This window comes from Astatotilapia calliptera, chromosome 13, assembly GCF_964374335.1.
Source record: "Astatotilapia calliptera chromosome 13, fAstCal68.1, whole genome shotgun sequence".
In the NCBI taxonomy this organism is placed as follows: domain Eukaryota; kingdom Metazoa; phylum Chordata; class Actinopteri; order Cichliformes; family Cichlidae; genus Astatotilapia; species Astatotilapia calliptera.
Window position 1 is genome coordinate 8,727,094 of NC_137434.1, and position 13,332 is coordinate 8,740,425.

At 40.3% G+C, this 13,332-nt stretch overlaps 1 protein-coding gene across 1 annotated transcript in view; it reads left to right on the forward strand.

Moving 5' to 3' along the window:
* Window positions 1–13,332, forward strand: part of wdr11 (WD repeat domain 11) — a 62,335-nt gene that overhangs the window by 35,185 nt on the left and 13,818 nt on the right. The window contains exons 13-20 of the mRNA XM_026189428.2: window positions 1,695–1,770; window positions 4,179–4,287; window positions 5,467–5,588; window positions 6,107–6,254; window positions 9,049–9,155; window positions 9,521–9,635; window positions 10,759–10,930; window positions 11,741–11,849. Of these exons, the coding sequence (XP_026045213.2) occupies window positions 1,695–1,770; window positions 4,179–4,287; window positions 5,467–5,588; window positions 6,107–6,254; window positions 9,049–9,155; window positions 9,521–9,635; window positions 10,759–10,930; window positions 11,741–11,849 (958 nt within the window). The remainder of the gene's footprint in view (window positions 1–1,694; window positions 1,771–4,178; window positions 4,288–5,466; window positions 5,589–6,106; window positions 6,255–9,048; window positions 9,156–9,520; window positions 9,636–10,758; window positions 10,931–11,740; window positions 11,850–13,332) is intronic.

The following is a 13,332-nucleotide window of genomic DNA, read 5'->3' on the forward strand; positions in this document are numbered from 1 at the left end:
TTTCAGAGAACATTTTTAACAAAAAAAAAAATTAATACAAATCTGCCCTGTTTTCTAATTTAAAAAAATATTTTAAAATCTCAAAAGAGCTTCTGCTGACTTGAGAGATTGATTTCATGACTCGAGTAATATGTGCTGGATTTTGCAGCGTTTCTCCAGGATCTGAAATGCATTCAAATCGACAGTATCTCCCTGTATTAAACCAAGCAGTCGGACCATTATTACTCGTGAAATCAAGCTTTCGAGTTAGGAGCCTGTTTTGGGAGTTTAAGTTCTGAAAAACAAGGCAATATTTTTTTTTTTTCAGTAGAAAGTTTTCTTTGAGTTTCTGAGATAATGATGTCGTTGATTCAGAAAAACAGGACTATTTGTTTTGTTAACTGAATGCATTATGCTTCTGTGAATTTAGTATTCACGGGTTTCAAGTCTAAACAATATCCATACAGTATTTAAATTGCATTTAAAGAAGATTTAGAAAATTTGACATTTTTTTAATGTTTAAAAGAACAATTACACAGTGAAGCTTTTACGTTTACTCCTGAACATTATGGTCTAGATTTTATAAGTCAGATTCGCACAGATTTGTTTCTGTTACTCGAGCTTATGTGTGTTCATCTCAGTTAATCAGGGAAAGTGAACATGCACAAAAGTGTGTTCTGCTCTTAAATGTTTTCACTTCACCCATTAATCCACTTAAAGGGCAACTCATGCCGTTTACAGCATTTCCTGATAAAGTTGAAGACTCATGGATGGGAAACTGTCTTCACGTTGTCAGCTGTGGTGGTACTTGGCTTCTGCAGCAGTGATAGCAGCTGTCCTAAATGGATATGCTGTTTTTCCTGTGAAAGGATTTTTCTAAGGTGCAGTAAAGATAAGCTGTGCACCCAGTTTGAAACGCCTCGTGTACAATGTAAAAATTTATTGCATAAATGTTGATGATTACTTGTTACTTACACATCCATGATCATTTCAGGCATCAACCCTTTGACTTGTCTTTCCAAAAAGAATCCATTCATGGAGCGCTTCAGGTTCTGACAGTTTTTATGGTAATGAGAAGTCAAATGTAATTTCCCTTTCTGGTGTCTCTGTTACTGTGTTTGCTCCACCCTGGGTCGTAGTTGCGATGTGTGTTTTTGTAAATGCACATTTGACCTATGCGATTCTTCCTACTTTATATAAGTAAGGAAATAAAGGCATAAATGGTGAGCAGTGCTTCATAAGCCTCTAGTGAACCACAGCTCTCACCTGCCGTCATCAACACAACTGTAGGTTAAACTTGCAACAGGCACCTCTATCACTTGCACATTTCAATCAGGCCACCTTTCCTTAGTGCCCTTCGCGAAATCTGATAAGCACTTCCGTTGGCAAATGTGATGCAGTGCACCTGAAGGGCATTCTTGTTTTGCTCACAGGGCCACTTTGATGCTCTGCATAATGTCGAATTTCGTGACCGGAAAGTTGCGAGTGTTAAGCACGGATTAGAGCAGATGGTTAGAATAAGTTGTGTACAGCTTTCTCTCCTGGCTCTGACAAAAGAGATAAAACCAGGATGCACTGGCACTAAAAAGAAAATGAGATGGATCAGCTTTTTCACAGGTATAAGGAAAGATACCATCTTCTGTCTTCGATTATCACCTCCTCTCCTTCAGCCTCTCACTTTCTCCCTCTCGGTGTGTGTTTGTTGTGCTTTCCAGGCAGATGCTTTGCATTCAGAGGCGAGCGCGGAAATGATGAGCCACCCATTGAGATGATTAAAGTGTCTCATCTCAAGTAAGTCACCAACTCTCCAAAACACCAACAAAAGTAAATACAAATAAGAGGCACACACTTGCTGATGTTTCTACCTGAGATCTGCATTCATAAGCACAGAGTGTACATTTCACACAAAGGTGTGAGTGGTCTTGTGGCTTTGCCATACTCGGATCCAATTGTAATAGAAATCTGTGAAAAGGGCTTTAAAGCTGAGAGTTGTCTTTAATTTGCTGTTTCATTCGTAATTATTCCCCGACCTTCATTTATTCATGTTGTGCAGCATTTTGGAAACTTCATTTTCTCTCTTTCATTGCCTTATCTTTTGAAGGGGCTGTGTTATTCAGTGGAAAAAAATAGAGCATTCATTTACAGTCATCACACATTTTTAAAAAAATGAAACTATAAACAAGGTTTTCATATAGCAGCTGTTTATTGCATACTCTGCTGCTCTCTGGGAGACAGTCATTTCATCTTTTTTTTCAAGGCCAACATCTTTTGTCAAGCTTCGTGTATACGTTACGAATGGCATAAGGTGGCAGCGCATTTTACTTTATTGCCAGTGGCAACAAGTTTCTCATCCTCTCATGAAAGGAACAGGCTAAAGTGGAGGCAGTAAATGTAAGGGTCAGTACAGAAGCCATGCCCACAAGAATGTTATATATGATATCACAAGCTGTAACACAAGAGGAGACAAGTAATGTACTCCTAATGGCGTTCTACTAAGTAAACTGTATCCTCTCCACGAACTGCTTTCAAAGCTTGAGTAACAAGCAGTAAACCCACATTTGTCTCAGTCTGAACTGACCAGTGCATGATCTTATTGCTCTCCTTTTAATCAGCCCTAGTCCTGGTTTATGAACCCTAGCAAATTAGGGTCCACATCCACTTGGATGAGTGACAAAACGTTTCTGCAACTGAAAACGCTACATCCAGATGAACAGAATCAAACCCTGTGTGGACATATAGGCCTGAGAATGAACCCAGAGTGATTAGACATCGCCTTTTTAATGAATATAGAAACACTCAAACTCGAAGCGCTGACACAAGCCAAACACAGTCAACCTCAGTAGCTAGTCTCTGTTTAATTTTGCAAGACTTTGCTTCACCTACTGCCACCATTTTATAAGGCTTATGCTTACTGTTGGCTGATGACATGCAATTGCAAAGAGAGAGAGAAATTAAAGAAACTTAATGGTGGGCCTACCTATGCTGCAGCGCTCACATGAACCGAAACAGGAAAAAAGGTGCAGGGACAGAAAAGGTGGAGATCTTTTGCATGGACATATTAAACCTGTTGCAGACGGCAGTGTTGATAGAACTAAAGTTATTTGTAAAGCACTGCAAAGTTGAGTTTACTTATCACCGGAGTACTTCAAGTCTGAAGTATCATTTAAATACATTACATGCTATTGATGCCCAAATCACCCACCCACCCAAACAAACAGTGGCGGGAGGATTCGGCAGACTTGTGGGAGAAGGATAGATAAACAAAAGCAGGACAAGCGACAACAAACGCCATAGCGAAGTGGTTAGCAACAAACTGCAGGCCGATTAGTGTTGTTGAAGATGTTAGGCTGAAGAACGTTCTTAGAGTCGCACCAAATATTTTAGTTATTTTTCTTCAATAATCAATCATTCATTGGAAAAGATTCTGAAAATGTTGACTATCCTCTTTCAGTTGCACTCACAATCTGTGTCTTGTTTTTCTGGCCTCTGAAACTGAGTTCACTCTAAAAGATCATCTGTGACTGCTCATACCACGTTTTGATTTTTGAGGGATTTTCTGCAAAATTTGTTTAAAAATGTATTTTATTTTATTTCCAAAGTTGCTTCTTTTACTCCAAATCTGCACAGCCTCACTTTAAAAGGCAGCTAGGCTGTGTGTTACTGAGGTGATTATAATAGGGAGGAGAAAAAAGTACAATTACTGGGAGACTCATCACATCTTACAGGAGGCCACAAAGCACAATCTTATAATAATTATTACTTACTGTTTGTATTTACAGTGAAAGAAGACAATGTTTTTTCATACGCTCAAGTTCCTGTACAGCAGCTGAAGGTTAAATATTGGCTTCTGTGTAATTGCACAGTAGAACAACAGCTTGTTAGCTCGGTCACAGGTTTGGACAGTGATTATTTTGTGGATTTAGTCTGATAAACATCAGGTCACACGTCAGAATGTCTAATCTGTTGTACACTGTAAACAGTGGTGTAACTAAGCTAGAAGATAATATGGAGAGTTGAATAGAAAGGAGGAGTTGTTGTACCATATAAACACAAAAAGTCTTAGACTGCATAATAAAGAAAACAACTCGTGTCTTCATCATTACTTTAGCCATACATTGCTAACTTCTTACTTTATGCTACACCACAACAAGCCTTATATTGGTTGTTCAGAATGTATGTTTTGTGTTTTTCCTCCTCAGGCAGTACCTGGTGGTCGTGTTCAGAGACAAACCCTTGGAGCTGTGGGACATCCGGACTGGGACTCTTCTCCGGGAGATGGCTAAGAACTTCCCCACTGTTACTGCACTGGTACAAACACATTTACACACTAATAAAAATTAGATTTTGTACCAAGTAAAGAACAGAGTCCAGGCAGGATGGAGACGAGTGTCAGGAATGATTTTTGACAGAAGGATAGCAGCAAGAGTGAAAGAAAAGCTTTACAAGATGGTAGTGAGACCTGCTATGATATATGAATTGGAGACAGTGGCACTGACAAAAAGACAGGAGGTGGTAGTGGCAGATTTAAAGATGCAAAGATTTTCATCGGGAGTGACCAGGACTGACAGGGTTAGAAATGAGTATACCTGAGGGACACATCAGTTTGAACAGTTGGGAGACAAAGTCAGAAGAGGGAAGCCTGAGAGGGTTTGGACATGTATAGAGAAGAGAGAGTGGATGTATTGAATGAAAGTTGTTGAACATGGAGCTGCCGGGGAGGAGAGAAAGAGGATGATGATAAAAAACATTCATGGATGTAGTCAAGAAGGACATACAGAGGAGGATGCTGGGCATAGGGTGAGGCTGATGATCTGCTGAGGTGAGCATCCGAAAGACGACGACCAGTCGACCACAATACTAAGAGAACAGATCATCATCATGCTGGAATGTATCATTTCTGCTTTTAAATGTTCATTTAACTCCACACTTTATATTTTAACTTGTGTTACAAAGTGTTGCAAACACCCATTGTTGACTCTTTCCTGCGTTAATAGTCTCATACTTTTTGGCCCATCCTCGCCTTGTGTTTGCATGGGTCATTTGAAGGATTAGTCTGGAAAATTTCCCCAAGCTCAGCAAACAGCAGTGGCTTCATTAGGCCAGAGAAATGCTCATAAAACAAGAGTTATGCTGGACAAACTTTACAGTGAGGCCGTAAAAATCGTCCACAGTGTGAATAAAAACGGCAGTAACCTTAATAATACATGCAGGCCTCCCCTAGCACCGTTTTGCTGTCTCATTTCCATATTGATTACAACCTCGACTCACCCAGACTTGTAGCCACAGTGCACCAGAATGTAGACAAGAGGGCTGAGGAAAACAAATCTCCTGCCTCCCTTAGTTTCATTTATGTGAGTGTGCAGATCTCCCTTCTCTCAGTCTGTCTTTGCCTGCGTGTCATGCTGCAGTTGTTTGCTATTGTGTCCGCAAATGTGTTGTACGGATGGCTTTGTTACAAAAACCGCAATCCCCCGGTTATGTCAACAGGAATGGTCCCCATCCCACAACCTGAAGAGTCTAAAGAAGAAGCAGATGGCTGCGAGGGAGGCCATTGCTCGGCAGACTGTGTCAGATGCCGAGCAGAGTAGCGTTGAATCCTCAGTAATCAGGTGAGTGCTGTGGAGCTCCAGAATCTTGGAAGCCTTTTGACTGACATTTATGAAATCCAGCATTAAATCCATCTGGCTGAGATCGTATTTACTTTTTATGGTCCCAATGTTAGAACTTAAGAGAACAGACAGTCCAGAACAAATTCCTTAGTCCTTACTATGTTTCATTGAGAAAACATTGTAATAAAGAATAAATAATTCAACCACATGTCATGTAGCACTCATGTGTAACAGCTGATATATATATATGTGCATATATGTGTCTAGTCTTTCATATTAGTTCAGCTTCTTGACAGTCTTTCTTCACCCCCTCTGGCAACTGCAGAGGTGCCTCCTGCGGTACAACCACCCCTGGTGGGGAATCACTAGGCTCCTCATAATCGTAAAGCCCTGTCAAAGTGCGGAGCCGAATAACAAGATGTCCAACCAAAAGATTTCACACGAGAAAGTGTGAACAAAGACGAGCGCTTAGGTGGGAGAATAGTCAGTATCATTTTTTTGTCTTCTTCTCCCTACAGTCTCCTGCAGGATGCTGAGAGCAAGTCGGAGACAAGCCAGGCTATCTCAGCCAGAGAGCATTTTGTATTCACTGACACAGATGGGCAAGTGTACCACATCACTGTAGAGGGCAACACAGTCAAAGATGGTGCAAGAATTCCACCTGATGTGAGTCCCGAGACTGTCTTTTTTTTTTCCTTCTTCCTCGTCTCTTTACCTTATAAGCTCTTGTACTGCTTCAAGGTCGTCCACACCGATCCTTGCACAAAGCTATTTGTCCCCGCTTTATATCGACCTCTTTTCATTTTGTTAATATCATGTTAATCCTTTTTGTACACACAGATCATAATCAGGTTTTTCCTTTACATCAGTCTCTCTTGTCATTCCTTTTCCTTCTGACTGTGTGCTTTCTCTCTCTGTGTTTCTGTTGCTGTAATAAGTTGTGAGGAAAAATGTTAAAAATTTAGTTGAAACATTTGCATTTTCAAGATACTGGTGACAGTAAAGAAGTGACATTCCATTGTGCATTCTTTTCTTTAAATAGTGTATATGCAGAATAAAATATTCTGTCACCTAACCGTCTGGGCAAATTTGGGGCCAGGTTTGCAATACCATCAGAGGTTAGCATAGCCTACGAGGAGCTTACTGTGCACTCACTTCCTCTTGTGTGCCAATGAAATCAGTGAATCCCTAATTTCCTTCGGGATTAATAAAGTATTCTGATTCTGAATATTGCTCCAACAACCTGCTGTGGCTGTGTCCACACACCCATGTTGTTGGCCATCCTTTGATTGCTGATCATTTCACAGTAGTTTCCCCCTGAAAGGGCTCATTTCAGGAAGTTTTTGACAGTGTAACTACTGATCACCCACCTTCCACCATCTGTTTATCTATTTACTCTCTGTTTCCTAACACACGTTGTTTTTTTTACTGTATACAATCAGTGGGGGAACTCCAGGCCTCAAGGGCCAGTGTCCTGCAGGTTTTAGAGATCACCCAGGTCAGCACACCTGAATCAAATGATTAGTTCATTACCAGGCCTCTGGAGAACTTCAAGACACGTTGATGATGTAATTTAGCCATTTAAATCAGCTGTCTTGGATTAAGGACACATCTAAAACCTGCAGGACAATGGCCCCTGAGGCCTGGATTTCCCCCACCTCTGCTGTGTACCATATCCATCACTTCCAGTCATTTTGTTAGCCAAAGGCTAATAAGTGCTCTTTTTTCTTTTTATGTTCTTCATCTACTTTGGGCTCTCTTATGTTTAGAGGCTAAATATCTCCTTGGTGTTATGTGTTTTACTTTATATCTGCACTGTCTTGTCACTTTACTCAAAAGAAGCTCTGCTTTCCGGTTGTTAGGCAGTGTCTGCCCAATTTTCCCCTCGATAAAGTAAATGCCACCACTCCCTCTTTAAAATCCTGTGTCCTTCAGGTTATTTGTGAGAACTTGTGCAGGGGATGATATAGATTTTGGCTCCCCAACAAAATGTTGCCAACCTAATGTCTCTTTCAGTCATAAACTAAATGTAATCAAAGTAAAGGTTTCAAAGATAAATTGTACAGCGCTATGTTTTTTGCCAGTTCTCTCTCTCTCTCTTTTTTTTTCCCCTGGGAACCAAACGGCCAGCTGAATGTCTGCGAATTTGACGGTGTCATCAGTTTGTCCCAGATAGCGTTTAGCAAATGTTCACCTCACTGATAGGGAGCAATGAGTCAGGCTACAGGAAAAAGAAAGCGTGTGTGTATTTATATGTAAAGCAAGTACATGTTAACCTAGCTATTAATCCGCTCTGACAGCAAAGTGTCCTCCCTTGTAAAAAGAAACGAGCTATTACTGAAGACAGGATTTCTTTTCACCCGGGTGAATCCAGGATGCATTGGTAACATCATGACTGTAGGATGGTTTGATTACCTTACAAGTGGACATGTCACCCCTAACAAAGAACGCTTCGGATTGTTAATTAAGAAAGTTTCAGTTACCTAAGCCTCCCTTTCTTTTGGAGGACTTTGACTTTCTTGGACTCATTACCTTGTTCAAACTTGCAGTTGTTTAGAGCTTAGTCACGCTGTAGTGTAGCACCTGCTGCTGTCGGGTGTTGATTGCCCACATCTTTGTCATCACTGAAGATGGCACAATCTCATATCTTTTCATTATCATTTAATATATTATTTAACTGAGTAACATTTATCTCACTTCGTGTAGCATTTCTAAAGGGAAACCTATGGAATATATTAGTTTCCTTTGTGAACCGGTGGATTGTTTGCCTATTCAATGCTTTGCTTTCCGCCACGTAGACAGATACCGGCGGTTTACCTGGGGATTTTAAAGCCTTAGTTTTGTGACGGCTTTGAGATTTATTTCTCAAAGATTTGCATACCCCAAAGGTTTTACAGTCTTTTCGGGATGATAGAAGATCTTCATATCTCTGTCAGGGAACTGAGCCAAAGTCTTCTAAAAAGTTTTGGGCTATCACATACTGAGGATGAGCTGACACGTAACATCTTAACATTGGCACTCTGCTTCACAGCATAGTCTGGCCTTATTCAAAACTCAGATGTTGTGCTTGTTTACCACTCAGCTGCCACACATATATCAATTTATTGTCTTGTTTTCTTCATGCCCTGACATTAAATGCCTGGCAGCGAGATGTTTTATTGCAGAGGGAAAAGGGATGGCTTTTATGCTGTTTGAATTGCGCGTTTTTGTTTTTTTTAACTACGCAATGGTTGGCTGCATTAAAGACGTGACTTGTGAACATAATAACCTAATTCCTTTTGATGTCTATCTCCAGTTATATGATGGGTAATCATAAACTTCAGACTGCATGTCTGAAGGATCATGGACTCAACTGCAATTTATCTTAAAACTCAGAGGACACAGCTAGAGCGACTCACGTGTGAGGCTAGCACTTTATCATCTTTGCTTTAACACCTTTTTCTTTCTTCCTGTGTTGCAGGGGAGCATGGGCAGTATAGCCTGTATTGCCTGGAAAGGTGACACCCTGGTGCTTGGGGATGTGGATGGCAATCTCAACTTCTGGGATCTCAAAGCTCGTTTGTCGAGGTAACAGCTAGACTGAAAAACCTTATGATAGCTCCAGTTTTGCTTTCTGATGCTTTGTTAAAGAAACGGTTCATAGATTGTAAACATTATGAGCAAATCGATCAGTAAAGCCCATTTCAGAGGTTGTAGGTTTCGTGTTTGAAATCGCACATGGGTCACTTTTGACCTGCTCTGAATACATGGCACATAAAATGGATTATATGGCCTTTGATGTGCTCTCAGATTTTGTGCAAAGTACATCATGTAGTGCACACAGGCTCATTTTCACGAGCATGTTTGAATGAACCTGTGAGTGATGAAGCTGAAAAGTCAAATCCACAAAGTAAATAAGGTCATTTCTTCTTATTATTAATTGACATTTTTAGGGGGATACCAACACATCGTGGTTGGGTGAAGAAGATTCGCTTCGCCCCCGGGAAGGGTAACCAAAAGCTGCTGGTCATGTACACAGATGGAGCAGAGGTCTGGGACACTAAAGAGGTAAGACTCTATACAGTAACTCCACATGCTGGTAGTTGCATATGAGATGCTATAAATTCCCAGCATGCATACTCTCACTGCACTGCGTAGCTCATAAGTTAAAAAAGCAACAGTCGTCTTCAGGTTCATAGCAGTGGTTTACGGGCTCACTGTGGCACACTTAATGGGTTTTCATAGAACGGCATTCACTGGGGCATGACAGTATTTCTATGGGGTGCATTAAACTAATGTCCTTTCTGAAGCTAACACTGTAATAATAATACAACTGCTGCAGTTCTGCTGTTGCGTTGACAAATCATTACAGTGTGTTGTATAGGTACACACACGCAGTTCTTAAAAGCTTTCTCTTGACATGTAAAAGCTCAAGCATAGCAGGATGGATGATTGTGAGTTCTGAAGGCGACTCGAATCCCTGCTTCATCTTTAGCTTTGTTTACCAAAGTCGTCAACATCCTCAAGGTCCCCTCTGAGCAGTCTACTTTTCATCTTGCCCGAGATTCCTTCTGGCTTGTTTACATTTCAGTTTTTTATTTGATCTAATGTCATCCACTGCATTTTGTTATCTGTATCCATTCTACATTTTTTGTTGGCTTACCCAGCAGCAATCAGTGTTAGATATTAACTGGCAGATTAAATGACACACGCGTCGATGATTTGGTTTATTATGAAGAGCGAGGTAGAGAGAAAATGGTCATCGTGGAGCCCTATTTATGGTCCCCAGTTATAAAAGCCAGACAGTAGATGAGTCAAGCCGTAGAATAAAACAAGAAAAAGCTATAATGTAACAAATCATGAGAATTATGATTCGAAATCTAAAAGAGAATTTCAACCCCAGCTTCCAATGAGCTAATCAGCAGCTGAAGCGGGAAGCACATGAGCCATTTGGGATCTTGTGCTATCACATACAAATTCACAACAGTTTAGTTACATGCATATCTATTTGTTACCAAAACAAACATGTATTTACTGTACTTTTATTTTTTTTTCTTGTGTGCCTATAACATCATTCTGTTTCCTGTTTTACTTGATCAAAAAAAACCTTTCCATATTGTGTCCTTACAAATAAAAGAAGCAATTAGATTGCAATTTGAAATCAATCACCTTGGATGTCCTTTTTCTGCAGGTTCAAATGGTCAGCAGCATGCGCATTGGTCGCAATGTGAACTACCGCATCTTAGACATCGATTGGTGCACATCAGACAAGGTTGTCCTGGCATCCGACGATGGCTGTATCAGAGTGTTGGAAATGGCCATGAAGTCTGCCAGCTACCGCATGGATGAACAAGACCTGACTGGTGAGCTAGGATCCTTATGCTGCATAAAGGACTGAAAAGAAAAGGTTTATGTAGATTTTTGTTGTTGATTTTTGTTAAGTGTCAACTAAAAATGGTTGCATATACCCCGATCAGGCATAACATTATTACCACTGATAAGTGAACTAAATAACACTGATTGTCTTGTCTCTTCATCACGTAAGCCTTTTCTTCTCAAAATTGATGAACTAGAAGCTGGAAAACTGGGCAAGACAACTGGGTCAAAACATCTCCTAAACTGCAGCTCTTATGAAGGCTGGTCCATGTGGTCCAATCCAACAGATTAGCTACTGAAGCTCAGTTTGCAGAAAAATGTAATTCTGGTAGAAAGGAATCAGAATACACAGTGTCTCACAGTTTGTTGTGTATAGTGCTGCATAGCCGCAGACCAATCGGGGTTCCCATGGTGACCCCGGCCATCACCAAAAGCGCCAATAATAAGCGCGTGAGTAAATGGACCACAGAGAAGTGGAACAAGGTGGCCTGTTTTATTTTTTTAAATTTACATAATGTGGATGGCCAGATGTGTGTGCATCGCATGCCTAGGGAACACCTGGCACCATGCTACTATATGGGAAGAACCGCAGCACAGTTTGGTCAAGGCTGTTTTGGCAGCAAAAGGTGGTCTGACACAATATTAGGCAGGTGGTTGTTATGGCTAATCGGTGTAGCTGTGGATTAGAGCTCCTTTACCCAGTTACAGGTTGGCATCTGTAGTCACTCAGTTTATGATGCTGATAAAACCTACAGTCTAATATTGTGTTCTTTCTTATCTGTGGTAAATATGCACAGATCCAGTGTGGTGCCCTTACCTGCTGCTGCCCCGAGCTGCCCTCACTCTAAAGGCTTTTCTTCTGCTGCAGCCCTGGTCAGGAACCTTTACCATGGACGTCACGCAAGTGTAAGTCTCACCTCTGAACAAGTGTTCACTGTGAAATCGTCTCCTTGTTTACATGTCTTTTTAGTCAGGCTAACTGATTTTGACCTGAGGATGATTTTAACTTTCACAAAGTGCTGCTGAGCTAAAGGAACTAGCAACAAGATTTAACGTTATGAATAGGTTTGGTTTGACGTGATCAGAAGCTTTACTTCTCATTTTCTTGTACATAAGGGTGCAAATACATTTTAGTAAGAGAAAGCAACTTACTGAGTAGAAGTTCATGAATTGACCTGAGGTTGTCTGCAAGATCCGTATGAGCTGTGACCATATGATGTTTGAATAAACTGTTTGAGCAGTGTAAAGATGGGTTTTACTGATGTGTTTTTAAAAATAAAAATGAAATATTGCTTCCTACCCTGAAAGCAGGCGGTTGTAAGTGAGCAGAGCAGCACATCAATTGTTGTCAGTAGTTTCAATTATTGATATCCACACAGCCTCGGTCAGTAATCTGTGTGAAATGCTCTAGGTTAAATTGCATTTAAACATGTGTACTGTGTACTGCTCTATTTGAGGAGGAAGACCAATAAGCCATCTTCTGTTGAACTGTGCTACTTTTACAGTTACAGACTGATCTCATCTCCCCACATACAGTATGTTCTACAAAAAACTAATGAATGAGTATGAGAAGGTTTTCAACTCTGCTATCTCAAAACCAAACTTTCCCCTCATTAATTCATAACGTTGACCTATTTTCAGACTGATTCACTCTGAGGAGAAATAAAAATCATCTGATTGCGAATCTTGGTTACAATTTAGTAATACCATCCATTTTTAATCTACTTTCACTTTGCATTGAAGGATGATTTTTATGTCTGTCAACCAAAAAATAGTTTTAAGAACAGTTAAAAAGTAGTTATGGAAAAGGATTAGGGCCACTGGGGGAAAAAAAGAGGGGCACTTTTTTTTTTTTCTTCCTTTCCAGAATTCTGAGAAAAAAGTCAGAATTTAAAAAAATAAATAAATCTGAGAAAAAAGTCTGAATTCTGACTTTAATCTCAGAATTCAGATTTTTTTTCTCAGAATTCTGGAAAAGAAGAACAAAAAAGTCGAGCACACTTTCCCCCCCCAGTGGCCCTAATCTTCTTTCATAGGTAGCTGTGTTTACAAAACTTTGTTAGAATTTTCACCCAGTTTGCAAAATGAGAACTGAAAATATAAATATCGAAAATGTAATTAATTTTAAGTAAGATGTCTGCAAGATTAGGCTCTTACTTTTTCATCTACCACTACAGCTTCTGTCAACCACCCAGACACTGTCTGTAAAAATCACCAGTATAAACAAGTAAACAGCTCAACGCGGGATTCAGCAGAGGCCGTCCAGAGGGACACTATTTAAGCCAGATGTAGTTACAAACCCATTTAACTGAGCCCTGAGTATTTCACTGCTTCACAGCTCCCTTATCATAAGTAAGCAGCTATATTAGCAGCGTGTGTAAGGCAATAC